Below are 20,045 nucleotides of genomic sequence, written 5' to 3'. Positions count from 1 at the left end.
TTGGGATATTTCTGAAAAATCTAAACAAGATGATATCACCCTGTAGATAAACTAAATAAATTTCATCATCAATTGAGACAATATAAGCTGCTAAAAAGCATATGGGATCCTCCCCCCCGCCATAAAAGATATAATTATGTCACGACCCAAATTCGGGTGTGATGGCACTCATCTCAACCCATCGAGACAAGTCAGCCTAAAACTCAATGAAAAGTAAATGCGGAAGTAATTGAGATAAAATAAGGTTTAAATTAGTCAAAAACAAATAAATAATCTCCAAAATCCCCCAAGACTGGTTGTCACGTATACAAGCCACTAATAAATTACCGAAGTACGAAAGAAAATACAGTCACAATGTCTTTGTCACTAGAGTAGGACTAAAACATAATAAAAGAGTAAGAGGTGTCCGCTAGATGGATGTAACAGCTACCTCAACACTCGAAATGATAGCCTCAGATGTGGTGGAAACACTAGGAGATCAAACAAGTCCGGCCTCACAACCTACACAAGTGTGGAAGCAAGGGGTGAGTACCAAACAACACGGTACTCAGCAAGTGGATAACTAAAACTAAGCAAAGCTTAATAGATACAAGTACTCCTGTCCTCCCAACCGAACCTCCTTAACTACAACCTGCATAAAACCAGTCCAACTCTACACTTGTGCGATAACAACAGTAATATAGTCCACAAATACTCATCAATAGTCTCGTCAATGAATCATATCAAGTCAAGTTCAGCACACAGAGCAATATGGGGGTAAGCACAAAGACACAAATATCAGAAAGGTGCAATGCAGTGCAATGAAATGATGCATGTCTGTCCTATCGGTACACATCCGCTGAATCACAGTCCGGAACCCATGGGGGACATTTCTGTCCATGTAACCTGCCACGGAGCGTGTGGCCCGACCCCTCAATACATATATCCTGCCACGGAGCGTGTGGTCCGACCCCTTTATTTCATAATACCTGCCACGGAGCGTGTGGCCCGACCCCTTTGTTTCATAATACCTGCCATGGAGCGTGTGGCCCGACCCCTTTGTTTCATATCATTTTCAATCTCAACACAATATGTCAGAACCAATGCAATCAATTCATGTTCATATAATTCACGATAATAATATGACAACAACCATAATTTTTCCTATCTCACATCAACATAGTCATTTCACATGTCCAAAATAAATCCACAATCATAACATATCAATTCCACCAATACATGTCATTAGATCACCATTTTTTTTTTACCCCTCATCTCCATTTTTTTTTAAGGTCAATCATATAGTCAATAATCCAGTCTAATTCTCATTATTTCCTAGTACACATAACACAGAAACACAAGCATCTATAAGCTTAAACTGAGGTTTAGAAATTCACTTGCCTTAAATAATCATGCAATTACTCCGAGACCCGAGCCTTCCCTTTTCGCTGGGTTTCCAAATAAGTATGATCTAAACAAATAATTAACCACAATAAGATTTCAAAACTAACAACACCCATGTCTAGCCTAGACCCCAAACTTACACAAGTCTATAATCAAGTTCCTAAATCTTGATGCCAATTAATAAATCAAATATTATATATTTTTTTTTAAATTTCAAGTCTAGGGTTATGGCTTAATTCCTCCAATTAACAATTAATAATATTCGTATAATTTTTTACTCCTAATTAGTCACTAATGTAGCCAAATATTTAGTCATCCAATAATTCCAAAGAATTACACCCATGTTGCAGCAGCAACCAAGAACCCCAATATTATAAATTTAATGTAATTCATAATATATAATATACCTAATATTTAATTATCTATTTTAATATATCAAAATTCAGGAACTAGCTCATTCTATGTCATTGAAGTCAAATCTGAAATTTTCTTTCCGATTATGTTCACTCATGATAAAATAAACTCACATGTCAAATTTCAGCTAAAACGGATCGTTATTCGACCCCCAAATCAAGATTTTATATGAAGAACCCTAGGATCATATTTTCTTATTTCAACATTGTTTCTCCACCAATATACCCTAAAAATATATTCATAATCACATAAAAATTTAATGAAAAGGATGAGAATAATTACCTTGACGCTTTGGAATGAAAATTCATATTTTTCTCTTCTTCTTTATTTTTCTTTTCCCCTTTCTTTTCTTTCTTCCTCCGTATTGTTTTTTTTTTGTTTCTGCGCGTTTTTGTTTTTCTTGTTTGCCGCCGCACATCTGATGGCTTAATGCCATCAGATTGTGTATATATATATAATTTATTATTATTATTATTATTATTATTATTATTATTATTATTATTATTATTATTATTATTATTATTATTTATTCCCTTCTTTTTTTTTCTAAATTAATTATGTACTAAAATGACAAACCCTACTAACCTAATTTATTAAATATAAGAAAAGTGGTATAAGTATTAAATAAATTAACACTTTAGCCCATCAATTAAATTAATTATTTAAAATCACCCATCAATTAATTAAATGAAGTTATCGAATAGTCTAAAATTTACAATTTAAATGTACGGAATGAGTCTTTTATGAAGGAAAGAAGACTCGTTCTCAGAATGACCTAACGGGTCATTACATTATCCACCACTAAAAATTATGTTCGTCCTCGAACATAAAGAAGGAAAAAGGAGAATAACCAACGTTACCAAAAGCCTAAGTTATAATTTTCAAAAGTCGGTTTTTTTTTTTCCTTCAAGTGAGCTCCTCATTAAGACTATTCAATCAAGATCAACTTCTAAGAACTGAACTTTCGAATCAAACTTTGGCAAATCTATAAATTAGGGATAGTTTAGACGTCACAGATTAACCCATTAACCAAACCTTAACCGAAACCCTCTAAACCTCATCATAACCATCAGGACAATCTTTCATCACATAACCACGTGAAAATTCTAGACTAATACCGGCTACAAACAGAAGTCAACCTTAATCAATCACCACACTCATAATGCACAGACTACCACAGATCTTGTTAAGATTCCATTCTTACTACCAAAGCTTCCTACGATCTTAAGCTATACAAATCTGATCTTTAGGCATTAGGTACTTATTATTGGAGAATATGATTTATCTAACCCAAAGAATGAAATAATTGAATACCCTCCTAGCGATCGATACACCCAAGCATACAAAACTTCTAATAACACTATCGAAAATGGTAGATCAGTAGTTGTGATTGTAAACGACCCTTAAGAGCGGTAACACTAGACCCATTGGCCCCCTACATTCTACCATACCTAGCCAGAATGAGACCCCGATGAGAGTTGAATTTTAAGACTGTCAGACAACTGTAAGTATTCATGGTAGCTTTTCTACAAATTCTTATAAAAAGAATTGTGCATGTAAATTCACACTATTATACTTCAACAATCCCTAACAACACCAAATCTATCACAACTGAAATAACCAGGTTTGTAAAAGCACCCTACCCTACCAAAAGGGTATCGTAGGATCGGTACACCAATCAACCACTAGGGATCCATCCACTGAAGTAAAAACACGTGTGGGCATAGACAGCAAATCATACTTCAACTCATGTCCGAAATAAAACAGATAGTTACGTAAGAATGTACGAAATCAAGATCGAATAACACAAGATACTTCTCTCATAGTGCTTATATCAAACATTTTCATTCATCTGACTCCATCACTTTGATGTTTTTGCTACCCACAATCGACCAGTCTGTTCCCCATACCAAAACTTAGAGAAATTTGTGGTCACCTGAATAATTCTATATACTATGAGCACATAGCCTCTATTTACCCTCTAGTGCCAATGTAACACATCACAATGGTTCGTATAATCTATCAACAGAGTAGTATCAACCCAATTCGATATCCTTAATAACCATGAAGAACTATATCCCATCTTGTAGTGCATCTATAAGTCACCTACCATAATTTGAGAGTCTAACCTTACATAAAACACATAATCTTCGACACCTCACTATTTGTTATTCAAACTAAAACCAAACCACCAGAAAAGTCGTTGTAACCTCCCTCATAAGTCTGTGTCGAACCAATCGACATTGTATAGTCATATCTGAACACAAGGGCGGAAATTCGTACAATCTTCAACTTTGAACTAAAGATCTACACATGGTGTCTTATTTTTTTATCATTTCTTAGATGTTTTCTATGAAGCAAATTTTAAATACCTTGAACTATTTAATATACCAGACTCTTATTCCTTTTGCTAACTCATTTACCAATCTTATTCTTTTGAATCAAAACTTTAAGTGAAGCCCTTTCTTAGGCCTTTTAATGATCAAAAGCAATAAACTCTACAATTCAAACCCTGCACAAGTTCTTTCAACTACTCAGTATCCCGTGTGATCGATCAATTTTTATCTTGTCGATCTATACTTTAACGAAACCTACCGCCATAATGTAGACTTAAAATGAACAACTTGAATTTCGAATTTCATCCATGTAACCCAATCCCATTATCTATCAATATTAGCTCATACATTGAAGATCTTTATAAATTCTCGCATCTTAGCTATCATTGATCACCTCTCCATTAATCTTATTGTATCCTTCATTAAAATTTAATTATACCAGTTATCAAACTCGAAACCACAAAAGAACTTATTACCACACTTGAGTCAAATGCCTATAGAGTTATTTCTCAAATCTTATCCAATAATCGTTAACCCATATGAATAACACATAACACTGCCACCATAAATAGAGCAAAATAAATAGAACTACGTGTTACTAAATTTAATTTTCCACTCTCTCTGAAGATACATTCGGCCCTTACAACTAGAGTAAATATAATTGTTCTCGCCTTGTTTCGATGGCTAAACTACATTTCACTAATTATTTTCATTTATGAATCTAGATTCTTTCAGTTCTATCCGAGCGGTGTCTCAACACATTCTACGACTTTCCATACCACCACGCCACTCACCAAATAGTAAAAAAACCATAATTTAGATACATGCAAGTCATTATTATCATATCGAATCTATTTAACCAAAAATCCTTAAAGTATGATTGTGTCCGTATCATAATCCATCACAAAATCTTATTGCCATTATGCTCAATAACCATTGTCATCATCTCGAAGTCAACCTTTTCAATTGACAAGACACCTTAAACCCAGTTATACCAACCAAATCTAATGTAATAACCCAATTTATACACACTCTCACTAAAAAATTTAATTGCCTTCACATAAGTATACTCACTGCTACTTTCTTTATCCATAAGCTTATCATTCTGTTATCGATCCACTCCTTTGGAGTTTACGGTTAAATTACAAGTCCTCACTTAGAATTTTAGGGATACACTTCACAACCTAAACGCATTAATCATACCAAAATCCACCACTAAGATCTTTCTTATAAATAATGCTTACCCTAGCGTCTGTAGTAACACACTAGTTGGATTTTCAAATGTGAATGCAACATCAAATCTCATCATATGAGAAGATGATACAATTAATAACTCCTTAAGTAGTTAGTAATCACACTTGATAATCGATGTATTGGTTTTTGTACACCAATAGTGTCATACCGTGAAAGCTTGATAGATCCACCACTAGAATACATCATACCCACTGTAAAGATCATACCTAGATAGTCTACATATTTCTATCCATTACGTAACTGTCATACATTACCAACACATTTCAGTCTCTAGTCAAAATCGATATCACCCTTCAATAGGTAAGATCAATAGCAGAAGCAACACAACCTGTAACCCTAACCAAATAATCACAAGTACCGAGGTAGTAGACTTATAATAACCATTTCCTGATATACATCCATCCTATCAAATCGCTGTAGAAATTCTGATCTCGATTAGCGCAAAATCATTCTTATCACTCACTATGTAACTCATTCTTTCACGACGAACTTCACGGTCTGTAGTCTCTGAGGGCAATGCTCACAACATAGTCATTCCCCTAATTATACCATTCTCAATTGTAGAACCACTTCAAATATCAGGTAGGCCAAACAAACATCATTCTCAATTCTTAACCACTATCCAGAAATATAAGACTCATATAATCCTCCATACCATTGTTCCTCTTCCTATACCATATCCTCAAATTACATTATTGAACCATAACCTTACTTACTCTTTTAAAATCACCGTGCATTACAAGTTTTACCATACACCCTTTTCATAAGTTTATTACTTCCACTTCCAAATTAGATCTAGACCACGTGATGGTATTTCAACTACACGCACATAGAATCAGGCAAGAGTCACCACTATATGTGAGAGAATGGAGTGAGGCGATAGAAAATAGACCGGATCAAGGACGCACGATAGAGAACCAAAAGGTAATGATATTTCCTAATAGTCTTCATAGCCTCTCAAAGATAAGTACAGACGTCTCCGTACCGATCCTCAAGACTCTACTTAGACTCGGCTTGTATACACGTGAGACCTATGAACCTGGGGCTCTAATACCATCTTTGTCACGACCCAAATTCGGGTGTGATGGCACTCATCTCAACCCACCGAGACAAGTCAGCCTAAAACTCAATGAAAAGTAAATGCGGAAGTAATTGAGATAAAATAAGGTTTAAATTAGTCAAAAACAAATAAATAATCTCCAAAATCCCCCAAGACTGGTTGTCACGTATACAAGCCACTAATAAATTACCGAAGTACGAAAGAAAATACAGTCACAATGTCTTTGTCACTAGAGTAGGACTAAAACATAATAAAAGAGTAAGAGGTGTCCGCTAGATGGATGTAACAGCTACCTCAACACTCGAAATGATAGCCTCAGATGTGGTGGAAACACTAGGAGATCAAACAAGTCCGGCCTCACAACCTACACAAGTGTGGAAGCAAGGGGTGAGTACCAAACAACACGGTACTCAGCAAGTGGATAACTAAAACTAAGCAAAGCTTAATAGATACAAGTACTCCTGTCCTCCCAACCGAACCTCCTTAACTACAACCTGCATAAAACCAGTCCAACTCTACACTTGTGCGATAACAACAGTAATATAGTCCACAAATACTCATCAATAGTCTCGTCAATGAATCATATCAAGTCAAGTTCAGCACACAGAGCAATATGGGGGTAAGCACAAAGACACAAATATCAGAAAGGTGCAATGCAGTGCAATGAAATGATGCATGTCTGTCCTATCGGTACACATCCGCTGAATCACAGTCCGGAACCCATGGGGGACATTTCTGTCCATGTAACCTGCCACGGAGCGTGTGGCCCGACCCCTCAATACATATATCCTGCCACGGAGCGTGTGGTCCGACCCCTTTATTTCATAATACCTGCCACGGAGCGTGTGGCCCGACCCCTTTGTTTCATAATACCTGCCATGGAGCGTGTGGCCCGACCCCTTTGTTTCATATCATTTTCAATCTCAACACAATATGTCAGAACCAATGCAATCAATTCATGTTCATATAATTCACGATAATAATATGACAACAACCATAATTTTTCCTATCTCACATCAACATAGTCATTTCACATGTCCAAAATAAATCCACAATCATAACATATCAATTCCACCAATACATGTCATTAGATCACCATTTTTTTTTTACCCCTCATCTCCATTTTTTTTTAAGGTCAATCATATAGTCAATAATCCAGTCTAATTCTCATTATTTCCTAGTACACATAACACAGAAACACAAGCATCTATAAGCTTAAACTGAGGTTTAGAAATTCACTTGCCTTAAATAATCATGCAATTACTCCGAGACCCGAGCCTTCCCTTTTCGCTGGGTTTCCAAATAAGTATGATCTAAACAAATAATTAACCACAATAAGATTTCAAAACTAACAACACCCATGTCTAGCCTAGACCCCAAACTTACACAAGTCTATAATCAAGTTCCTAAATCTTGATGCCAATTAATAAATCAAATATTATATATTTTTTTTTTAAATTTCAAGTCTAGGGTTATGGCTTAATTCCTCCAATTAACAATTAATAATATTCGTATAATTTTTTACTCCTAATTAGTCACTAATGTAGCCAAATATTTAGTCATCCAATAATTCCAAAGAATTACACCCATGTTGCAGCAGCAACCAAGAACCCCAATATTATAAATTTAATGTAATTCATAATATATAATATACCTAATATTTAATTATCTATTTTAATATATCAAAATTCAGGAACTAGCTCATTCTATGTCATTGAAGTCAAATCTGAAATTTTCTTTCCGATTATGTTCACTCATGATAAAATAAACTCACATGTCAAATTTCAGCTAAAACGGATCGTTATTCGACCCCCAAATCAAGATTTTATATGAAGAACCCTAGGATCATATTTTCTTATTTCAACATTGTTTCTCCACCAATATACCCTAAAAATATATTCATAATCACATAAAAATTTAATGAAAAGGATGAGATAATTACCTTGACGCTTTGGAATGAAAATTCATATTTTTCTCTTCTTCTTTATTTTTCTTTTCCCCTTTCTTTTCTTTCTTCCTCCGTATTGTTTTTTTTTTGTTTCTGCGCGTTTTTGTTTTTCTTGTTTGCCGCCGCACATCTGATGGCTTAATGCCATCAGATTGTGTATATATATATAATTTATTATTATTATTATTATATTATTATTATTATTATTATTATTATTATTATTATTATTATTATTTATTCCCTTCTTTTTTTTTCTAAATTAATTATGTACTAAAATGACAAACCCTACTAACCTAATTTATTAAATATAAGAAAAGTGGTATAAGTATTAAATAAATTAACACTTTAGCCCATCAATTAAATTAATTATTTAAAATCACCCATCAATTAATTAAATGAAGTTATCGAATAGTCTAAAATTTACAATTTAAATGTACGGAATGAGTCTTTTATGAAGGAAAGAAGACTCGTTCTCAGAATGACCTAACGGGTCATTACATTATCCACCACTAAAAATTATGTTCGTCCTCGAACATAAAGAAGGAAAAAGGAGAATAACCAACGTTACCAAAAGCCTAAGTTATAATTTTCAAAAGTCGGTTTTTTTTTTTCCTTCAAGTGAGCTCCTCATTAAGACTATTCAATCAAGATCAACTTCTAAGAACTGAACTTTCGAATCAAACTTTGGCAAATCTATAAATTAGGGATAGTTTAGACGTCACAGATTAACCCATTAACCAAACCTTAACCGAAACCCTCTAAACCTCATCATAACCATCAGGACAATCTTTCATCACATAACCACGTGAAAATTCTAGACTAATACCGGCTACAAACAGAAGTCAACCTTAATCAATCACCACACTCATAATGCACAGACTACCACAGATCTTGTTAAGATTCCATTCTTACTACCAAAGCTTCCTACGATCTTAAGCTATACAAATCTGATCTTTAGGCATTAGGTACTTATTATTGGAGAATATGATTTATCTAACCCAAAGAATGAAATAATTGAATACCCTCCTAGCGATCGATACACCCAAGCATACAAAACTTCTAATAACACTATCGAAAATGGTAGATCAGTAGTTGTGATTGTAAACGACCCTTAAGAGCGGTAACACTAGGACCCATTGGCCCCCTACATTCTACCATACCTAGCCAGAATGAGACCCCGATGAGAGTTGAATTTTAAGACTGTCAGACAACTGTAAGTATTCATGGTAGCTTTTCTACAAATTCTTATAAAAAGAATTGTGCATGTAAATTCACACTATTATACTTCAACAATCCCTAACAACACCAAATCTATCACAACTGAAATAACCAGGTTTGTAAAAGCACCCTACCCTACCAAAAGGGTATCGTAGGATCGGTACAACCAATCAACCACTAGGGATCCATCCACTGAAGTAAAAACACGTGTGGGCATAGACAGCAAATCATACTTCAACTCATGTCCGAAATAAAACAGATAGTTACGTAAGAATGTACGAAATCAAGATCGAATAACACAAGATACTTCTCTCATAGTGCTTATATCAAACATTTTCATTCTTCATCTGACTCCATCACTTTGATGTTTTTGCTACCCACAATCGACCAGTCTGTTCCCCATACCAAAACTTAGAGAAATTTGTGGTCACCTGAATAATTCTATATACTATGAGCACATAGCCTCTATTTACCCTCTAGTGCCAATGTAACACATCACAATGGTTCGTATAATCTATCAACAGAGTAGTATCAACCCAATTCGATATCCTTAATAACCATGAAGAACTATATCCCATCTTGTAGTGCATCTATAAGTCACCTACCATAATTTGAGAGTCTAACCTTACATAAAACACATAATCTTCGACACCTCACTATTTGTTATTCAAACTAAAACCAAACCACCAGAAAAGTCGTTGTAACCTCCCTCATAAGTCTGTGTCGAACCAATCGACATTGTATAGTCATATCTGAACACAAGGGCGGAAATTCGTACAATCTTCAACTTTGAACTAAAGATCTACACATGGTGTCTTATTTTTTTATCATTTCTTAGATGTTTTCTATGAAGCAAATTTTAAATACCTTGAACTATTTAATATACCAGACTCTTATTCCTTTTGCTAACTCATTTACCAATCTTATTCTTTTGAATCAAAACTTTAAGTGAAGCCCTTTCTTAGGCCTTTTAATGATCAAAAGCAATAAACTCTACAATTCAAACCCTGCACAAGTTCTTTCAACTACTCAGTATCCCGTGTGATCGATCAATTTTTATCTTGTCGATCTATACTTTAACGAAACCTACCGCCATAATGTAGACTTAAAATGAACAACTTGAATTTCGAATTTCATCCATGTAACCCAATCCCATTATCTATCAATATTAGCTCATACATTGAAGATCTTTATAAATTCTCGCATCTTAGCTATCATTGATCACCTCTCCATTAATCTTATTGTATCCTTCATTAAAATTTAATTATACCAGTTATCAAACTCGAAACCACAAAAGAACTTATTACCACACTTGAGTCAAATGCCTATAGAGTTATTTCTCAAATCTTATCCAATAATCGTTAACCCATATGAATAACACATAACACTGCCACCATAAATAGAGCAAAATAAATAGAACTACGTGTTACTAAATTTAATTTTCCACTCTCTCTGAAGATACATTCGGCCCTTACAACTAGAGTAAATATAATTGTTCTCGCCTTGTTTCGATGGCTAAACTACATTTCACTAATTATTTTCATTTATGAATCTAGATTCTTTCAGTTCTATCCGAGCGGTGTCTCAACACATTCTACGACTTTCCATACCACCACGCCACTCACCAAATAGTAAAAAAACCATAATTTAGATACATGCAAGTCATTATTATCATATCGAATCTATTTAACCAAAAATCCTTAAAGTATGATTGTGTCCGTATCATAATCCATCACAAAATCTTATTGCCATTATGCTCAATAACCATTGTCATCATCTCGAAGTCAACCTTTTCAATTGACAAGACACCTTAAACCCAGTTATACCAACCAAATCTAATGTAATAACCCAATTTATACACACTCTCACTAAAAAATTTAATTGCCTTCACATAAGTATACTCACTGCTACTTTCTTTATCCATAAGCTTATCATTCTGTTATCGATCCACTCCTTTGGAGTTTACGGTTAAATTACAAGTCCTCACTTAGAATTTTAGGGATACACTTCACAACCTAAACGCATTAATCATACCAAAATCCACCACTAAGATCTTTCTTATAAATAATGCTTACCCTAGCGTCTGTAGTAACACACTAGTTGGATTTTCAAATGTGAATGCAACATCAAATCTCATCATATGAGAAGATGATACAATTAATAACTCCTTAAGTAGTTAGTAATCACACTTGATAATCGATGTATTGGTTTTTGTACACCAATAGTGTCATACCGTGAAAGCTTGATAGATCCACCACTAGAATACATCATACCCACTGTAAAGATCATACCTAGATAGTCTACATATTTCTATCCATTACGTAACTGTCATACATTACCAACACATTTCAGTCTCTAGTCAAAATCGATATCACCCTTCAATAGGTAAGATCAATAGCAGAAGCAACACAACCTGTAACCCTAACCAAATAATCACAAGTACCGAGGTAGTAGACTTATAATAACCATTTCCTGATATACATCCATCCTATCAAATCGCTGTAGAAATTCTGATCTCGATTAGCGCAAAATCATTCTTATCACTCACTATGTAACTCATTCTTTCACGACGAACTTCACGGTCTGTAGTCTCTGAGGGCAATGCTCACAACATAGTCATTCCCCTAATTATACCATTCTCAATTGTAGAACCACTTCAAATATCAGGTAGGCCAAACAAACATCATTCTCAATTCTTAACCACTATCCAGAAATATAAGACTCATATAATCCTCCATACCATTGTTCCTCTTCCTATACCATATCCTCAAATTACATTATTGAACCATAACCTTACTTACTCTTTTAAAATCACCGTGCATTACAAGTTTTACCATACACCCTTTTCATAAGTTTATTACTTCCACTTCCAAATTAGATCTAGACCACGTGATGGTATTTCAACTACACGCACATAGAATCAGGCAAGAGTCACCACTATATGTGAGAGAATGGAGTGAGGCGATAGAAAATAGACCGGATCAAGGACGCACGATAGAGAACCAAAAGGTAATGATATTTCCTAATAGTCTTCATAGCCTCTCAAAGATAAGTACAGACGTCTCCGTACCGATCCTCAAGACTCTACTTAGACTCGGCTTGTATACACGTGAGACCTATGAACCTGGGGCTCTAATACCATCTTTGTCACGACCCAAATTCGGGTGTGATGGCACTCATCTCAACCCACCGAGACAAGTCAGCCTAAAACTCAATGAAAAGTAAATGCGGAAGTAATTGAGATAAAATAAGGTTTAAATTAGTCAAAAACAAATAAATAATCTCCAAAATCCCCCAAGACTGGTTGTCACGTATACAAGCCACTAATAAATTACCGAAGTACGAAAGAAAATACAGTCACAATGTCTTTGTCACTAGAGTAGGACTAAAACATAATAAAAGAGTAAGAGGTGTCCGCTAGATGGATGTAACAGCTACCTCAACACTCGAAATGATAGCCTCAGATGTGGTGGAAACACTAGGAGATCAAACAAGTCCGGCCTCACAACCTACACAAGTGTGGAAGCAAGGGGTGAGTACCAAACAACACGGTACTCAGCAAGTGGATAACTAAAACTAAGCAAAGCTTAATAGATACAAGTACTCCTGTCCTCCCAACCGAACCTCCTTAACTACAACCTGCATAAAACCAGTCCAACTCTACACTTGTGCGATAACAACAGTAATATAGTCCACAAATACTCATCAATAGTCTCGTCAATGAATCATATCAAGTCAAGTTCAGCACACAGAGCAATATGGGGGTAAGCACAAAGACACAAATATCAGAAAGGTGCAATGCAGTGCAATGAAATGATGCATGTCTGTCCTATCGGTACACATCCGCTGAATCACAGTCCGGAACCCATGGGGGACATTTCTGTCCATGTAACCTGCCACGGAGCGTGTGGCCCGACCCCTCAATACATATATCCTGCCACGGAGCGTGTGGTCCGACCCCTTTATTTCATAATACCTGCCACGGAGCGTGTGGCCCGACCCCTTTGTTTCATAATACCTGCCATGGAGCGTGTGGCCCGACCCCTTTGTTTCATATCATTTTCAATCTCAACACAATATGTCAGAACCAATGCAATCAATTCATGTTCATATAATTCACGATAATAATATGACAACAACCATAATTTTTCCTATCTCACATCAACATAGTCATTTCACATGTCCAAAATAAATCCACAATCATAACATATCAATTCCACCAATACATGTCATTAGATCACCATTTTTTTTTTACCCCTCATCTCCATTTTTTTTTAAGGTCAATCATATAGTCAATAATCCAGTCTAATTCTCATTATTTCCTAGTACACATAACACAGAAACACAAGCATCTATAAGCTTAAACTGAGGTTTAGAAATTCACTTGCCTTAAATAATCATGCAATTACTCCGAGACCCGAGCCTTCCCTTTTCGCTGGGTTTCCAAATAAGTATGATCTAAACAAATAATTAACCACAATAAGATTTCAAAACTAACAACACCCATGTCTAGCCTAGACCCCAAACTTACACAAGTCTATAATCAAGTTCCTAAATCTTGATGCCAATTAATAAATCAAATATTATATATTTTTTTTTAAATTTCAAGTCTAGGGTTATGGCTTAATTCCTCCAATTAACAATTAATAATATTCGTATAATTTTTTACTCCTAATTAGTCACTAATGTAGCCAAATATTTAGTCATCCAATAATTCCAAAGAATTACACCCATGTTGCAGCAGCAACCAAGAACCCCAATATTATAAATTTAATGTAATTCATAATATATAATATACCTAATATTTAATTATCTATTTTAATATATCAAAATTCAGGAACTAGCTCATTCTATGTCATTGAAGTCAAATCTGAAATTTTCTTTCCGATTATGTTCACTCATGATAAAATAAACTCACATGTCAAATTTCAGCTAAAACGGATCGTTATTCGACCCCCAAATCAAGATTTTATATGAAGAACCCTAGGATCATATTTTCTTATTTCAACATTGTTTCTCCACCAATATACCCTAAAAATATATTCATAATCACATAAAAATTTAATGAAAAGGATGAGAATAATTACCTTGACGCTTTGGAATGAAAATTCATATTTTTCTCTTCTTCTTTATTTTTCTTTTCCCCTTTCTTTTCTTTCTTCCTCCGTATTGTTTTTTTTTTGTTTCTGCGCGTTTTTGTTTTTCTTGTTTGCCGCCGCACATCTGATGGCTTAATGCCATCAGATTGTGTATATATATATAATTTATTATTATTATTATTATTATTATTATTATTATTATTATTATTATTATTATTATTATTATTATTATTTATTCCCTTCTTTTTTTTTCTAAATTAATTATGTACTAAAATGACAAACCCTACTAACCTAATTTATTAAATATAAGAAAAGTGGTATAAGTATTAAATAAATTAACACTTTAGCCCATCAATTAAATTAATTATTTAAAATCACCCATCAATTAATTAAATGAAGTTATCGAATAGTCTAAAATTTACAATTTAAATGTACGGAATGAGTCTTTTATGAAGGAAAGAAGACTCGTTCTCAGAATGACCTAACGGGTCATTACAAATTATATATTGTAAAATATTTATAGTAAGTTGTGTATCATATTCTTTGGTTACTAAAATTATATATTGTGAAATTAAGTAATCTAATAGCTAGTGTGAACATTGTCTTGCATGACAATGCATAGAAGTTAAATTCACATATTAATAGTTTTTTATATGAAATAATTCAAATTTTGAAACTCAAATAAGAAGATTTTTTACTGTAATTTATTTTTATGTTTTTTTTGGATATTTTAAATTGTTAATGTTCGTGACTTTTAGTATTTTTTTATTCAATTTCTAAATATATAAATTACTTTTAAAAATCTTTAAATATTGTATATCCGAATGCATATTTATGAATCTCGAAATTCAAATTATGTCATATCATTTTAAACTCGAGTATATATATTATTGCCCTCTATTCTAGCCCTTTTCTATTTTTTTTAATTTTTTTTTGGCAAAGGAGCAATTATAATATCTATTTCTGTTACGTACCTAGAAACATGAATGCGGTGTTTACAAATTATATGAAATATAACATGACATATGAAATATAATTGTCTTTTAGTCACTCATCATCTAATTTGTTTTGTAATTATAATTATATTTACTAGCAAATACAATAATTTGAAGTATATTCGATCAATTGAAAAAGTTTAAACATACGTTTAAATAATTAAAAATATTTAAATATTCTTCGACATGATTTTCACCATTAATGCAAGGAGAATAATTAGAATTTAATTATTTAGGGATTTATTTAAAATAAAAGATTAATTAACGTTTTTATGTGCCGCTAGATTAATAAAGGACATATATAAACCAAATCGAATAAATTAAGGAGCCTACCTTTGAAGATGGAACAAAAATATAACGATACAACTAGAAATTCTAACTAGAAAATTTAACCAACAGAATATACTAACATTTAGCACTAGTCAAGGAGATTTAACGATGGATATAATTTTTAAACAAATACTCACTAGATTTACTGTAAACATAAAGTAATATTAAATCTAAATTATAAGGACTTGGTATATTTAATTTAATAGTTAAGTTAGATCTGTATACCTTTAAACACAATTTTTTCTTTTTGTGATTTTAGATCAACATTGTCCATCATCAAGACATTGTATCTACGAGCTTATATATAAAAAATAATAGCAACTAGGAAAACACTAAGGAAAAAAAGTACGACTTACTACAATGTAGTGGCATTATTTATTGTTAATGTTAATTAACTATTACTATAAAATAATGATCAGTCGGCTTAAATTAAAATATTAGTATAATGAAGAGTACAATCAACAATAATATTTCATAATTTAAAAGTTGAAAATTACTCATCTGAATTTCTTTTATCAAAAAATTATATTTTATATAATAGATGTTGAATATCGTTGAAATATATATATATTTTTTTTTTATATATTTTAAATTTGCATGGTGGGTCCGGGGAATCAAAGGAACCGCTAATAAAGACACAAAATTTTTTCCAAAATCCAAAAGGAATTGACATTTTACAAATCACAATATTCCATGTGATAGCCAGAAAATTACAAAAATATAAAAAGATGTGTGTCATTGAAATGGACATGGGGTGACATTTCATAAATTGTGTATTTTAAGGATTTGTTAGACCTAATCACACGATTAAAAAAAATACTCATAATATATTAAACAAATAAAACAGAAAAATAATGAATGTACTTTTTTTTTTGGCTAAGAAACAACACTACAAGAACAAAAATCACAAAACAACAATAATATATTCGGTACAATTTCATGACTAAAATCTGAGAAAGATATAGTGCATTCAGATTTTACCTTTTACTACGGAGGTAGAGAGGAAAAAGGTGGGAAAACCTCAAAGTGTTTACTTTTCTTTTAACTAGATTAACATTACATATGGAAAGACCTTTTTTTTAAAACCTCATCCCATTCAATGAAAGTAAAAGCTTTTTACCATCATGAAATGTTGTGGCGTGAGGTAAGTACTCTTTCTTTCTTAATTTTTAATGAGGAGTTTCGTATTTGAGTCGCCTATGCACTTTGGTAAGTGTGATTTACCCCGAAAATGAGATTTTCCTACGTGAATTCAAATTAGTCGAGTCACAAAAATATATACCGGATATCAGATGAGAAACAAAATGAAAAATCATTTTACCAATTAAGCAAGTACCTATGGAAGACAAGAAACTATACATTGAATGATTGTCTTGTATATTCTAGTTGTGCTGCATACCTTTTTTCTCTATTTGCAAACCATTGAACTGTTCTTCTTGCAATTGGAAGCCAAAGTTTCCTCCTTTTTTCCACAACACAAGTAATAGAATTGTCTCTATTACAATTCCTAGTATTGAAATCATCAAATCTTGGACAAATCAAAATCTCAGACATAGTCCTCTTCCCATTTTGTCTCAACACATTTGATGTACTTTCTAAATTGTTGGTTCTTGAATCTGATGAAGAAAAAAATCTATTGCTCGTCATGTCATTGATCATTTGAGTATTCAAGAACATGAAATCCGAAGAACTGACGTTGCTCCATCGATGTTTTAAGACAACATCAGACACAACAATCCTATGATTGAACTTGTGCAACATATCATGATCAATTATGTTCTGTTTTTCCTCTGTTTGATCAAGAAAACTGTTTTCTTGAATTGGTATTTCATCATCTCTAACACCCTTTTCGGATTTCTTGAAACTCATGCTGCCAATACTGAATCTTGATGATTTGTTTATACCAATTTGACAATTTTCTTCTCTTTGCACATAAAGTTCCAAATTGGAATCCTCTCTTAGCTCAGATTGATTCCTTAATAAAAATCGAAAACTATTTGAATATGTTAACAATGAATTGTCCTCAGCACTGACTTTATGTCTACATAGAGGACAACTCGAATGTTTTTCGAGCCATTGATCAATACAATTGATGTGAAATGCATGTTTGCATTTTGGGAGTAATCGAAGGACTTCAACATCTTCGAATCTTGATAAACAAACCGCGCATTCTAGGCCTTCTCTCGAGCCTTTAAGCAACGAAAATCTGAAAAAAGGGAGTGATTCTATGATAGTTTTATCTATACCTGAGGAAACTCGTTCCATTGGGAGCGTTGTTAGTCCATATTGATCAATTTGCATTGCGTTTTGGAGAGGAAGAGGTGATCTACGACAGAATTTAGCGTAAAGGAGTAGAAGAAATGTTAAGGAAAACATGATGGAGAGAATACCAATAACAACAGCTATACTTGGCTTGAAATTGTTTGCTTCATCTTGTGAAGATGGTAATTCTTGAAATGTGGAGCCATAGGCTTTAACAATATTTAGGAGTAGTAATTGAAGGATTGCTATAACTAGCATACTTGAATGAACCGCGAGATGGTTACTTCTTCTGTCTGAATTCGACATCACGTATGCAACCAAAAATGATTTATGAAAAGAGTGTAAAGTTTTGAAATTTACAAAAGAGTTACAAGACTTATATCCAAAGGACATGAATAATAATGTTCTATTTAAGATTGTGAGGTTAGTATCATGACATGAGTTTGCTTGGCATCTTTTTTCATATGGGGTCCTCTTAAAGAGTATTCTTTTAGTTTGTCTGTTCTTGTATACACAAAACTATTTTAAGGGGATGGGGTGAGGTGGGGAGAGGCGTGTGGGTTCAAAATTTTGATTTGATGAGTTTGATCTTAAATTATTGTATTTTTAAAATTGTGAGTCCTTTAATATTTATTGTAATTCTTGGGGATTTTTTATGTAAATTTTATATATCGAGTCAAAAATATTGGATTAAGATGAATCTTGAATCAAAGCACTTAATCCACCCCTTGGTGGGGATGCAAGGTTTTTATATGTACGTACATAACTTTGTTTTATTTTTCAGGTTACTAATCTCATTTTTTATCGATGGTTACTTGATAGTTATTTTATAATAACTTGATATTATAAAGAGTTTTTTATACTGTTAATATATATAAGTTAAATTCATGGATGGAAATATGGGCATGCTTGAATTTGAAAACATATTCTTTTTTACTTGAGCTGGAACAACAAAATCCAGCAAGTGGAAGGGTCATTTGCACTTTTCCCTCTGTTTTGTGTTGGTCCGTAACTTTTGCCTCATAAAACAAATAAATTTTTCGCATATTTTTGCATTATAATATATCATAAGTTATGTATTACATCTTTAATAAATAATTTATATTTCACTAGGCATAAATTTAATTTCTAAAGATAAAAATTAAAAAATAATTCATTTGAAACGTAAATCATGCAATTAAATACAAATGGTACCTAGATATGACTTCATTTTTCTAGCAAAAATTTTTCTTGTTTTTTTTCTTCTAAAAAGGAAGTGAAATTCAATTTGATAAGTATCATATAGGTAAATTTATCAAGCGGTGTCAAGGCTTTAATGGATGAAAATGAAAAGTCAAAAATTAGGTGCATGAGACCAACTTTAAAATAAAATTTTAAAAAAACAATATAAATAAAAAATAAAGTACCTTTCTAAGTCAAGAAGTAGGAAACATCACACCCTTTTCTGCATATTATGATTTTTTAAAATTCAACTGCATGAAATTTTAGCAAATGTAGCTGTCATTTTGGTAATATATTAATTGAAGAGTCAACTAGTACTTACTTAAACTTAATTGTTTATATACATTTTGTCAACTAACTCTTGAGTCTAAGAAGAGTTTGATTGATATTCTAGGCTTATTTATCTTTTTTATTATAGGATCAAACAATTAATTAAAAACACCAATTTCAATTAGAAAATTGAAATTGTACTAATGATGCTTACAATTTATAACAATCCGAACCGTCGTTAATTAAGGCCAGAAG

The 20,045-nt window shown here is 32.9% G+C and overlaps 1 protein-coding gene across 4 annotated transcripts; it reads right to left on the bottom strand.

Moving 5' to 3' along the window:
* Positions 1 to 12,333: 12,333 nt before the first annotated feature.
* On the bottom strand, positions 12,334 to 18,719 carry LOC129871740 (putative RING-H2 finger protein ATL12). 4 transcript variants are annotated; one of them, XM_055946720.1, is made up of 2 exons: positions 17,437 to 18,715; positions 12,334 to 13,122 (listed from the first exon to the last, which is right to left on the bottom strand). In XM_055946720.1, exons 1-2 carry the CDS (start codon positions 18,690 to 18,692, stop codon positions 13,116 to 13,118), a joined length of 1,263 nt encoding a protein of 420 aa, XP_055802695.1. In that variant the 5' UTR covers positions 18,693 to 18,715; the 3' UTR covers positions 12,334 to 13,115. The 4 variants fall into 4 exon arrangements, with proteins under 4 accessions (XP_055802695.1, XP_055802692.1, XP_055802693.1 ...); XM_055946717.1 differs by lacking the exon at positions 12,334 to 13,122 and adding an exon at positions 13,166 to 14,071 and having other exon boundaries at positions 17,437 to 18,716; XM_055946718.1 differs by lacking the exon at positions 12,334 to 13,122 and adding an exon at positions 17,009 to 17,279 and having other exon boundaries at positions 17,374 to 18,719.
* Positions 18,720 to 20,045: the final 1,326 nt, after the last annotated feature.

Source organism: Solanum dulcamara, chromosome 10 (assembly GCF_947179165.1).
Source record: "Solanum dulcamara chromosome 10, daSolDulc1.2, whole genome shotgun sequence".
Classification (NCBI taxonomy): Eukaryota; Viridiplantae; Streptophyta; class Magnoliopsida; order Solanales; family Solanaceae; genus Solanum; species Solanum dulcamara.
Note: the sequence above shows the minus strand (reverse complement) of the source record. Positions and strands in the feature narration are given on the sequence as shown.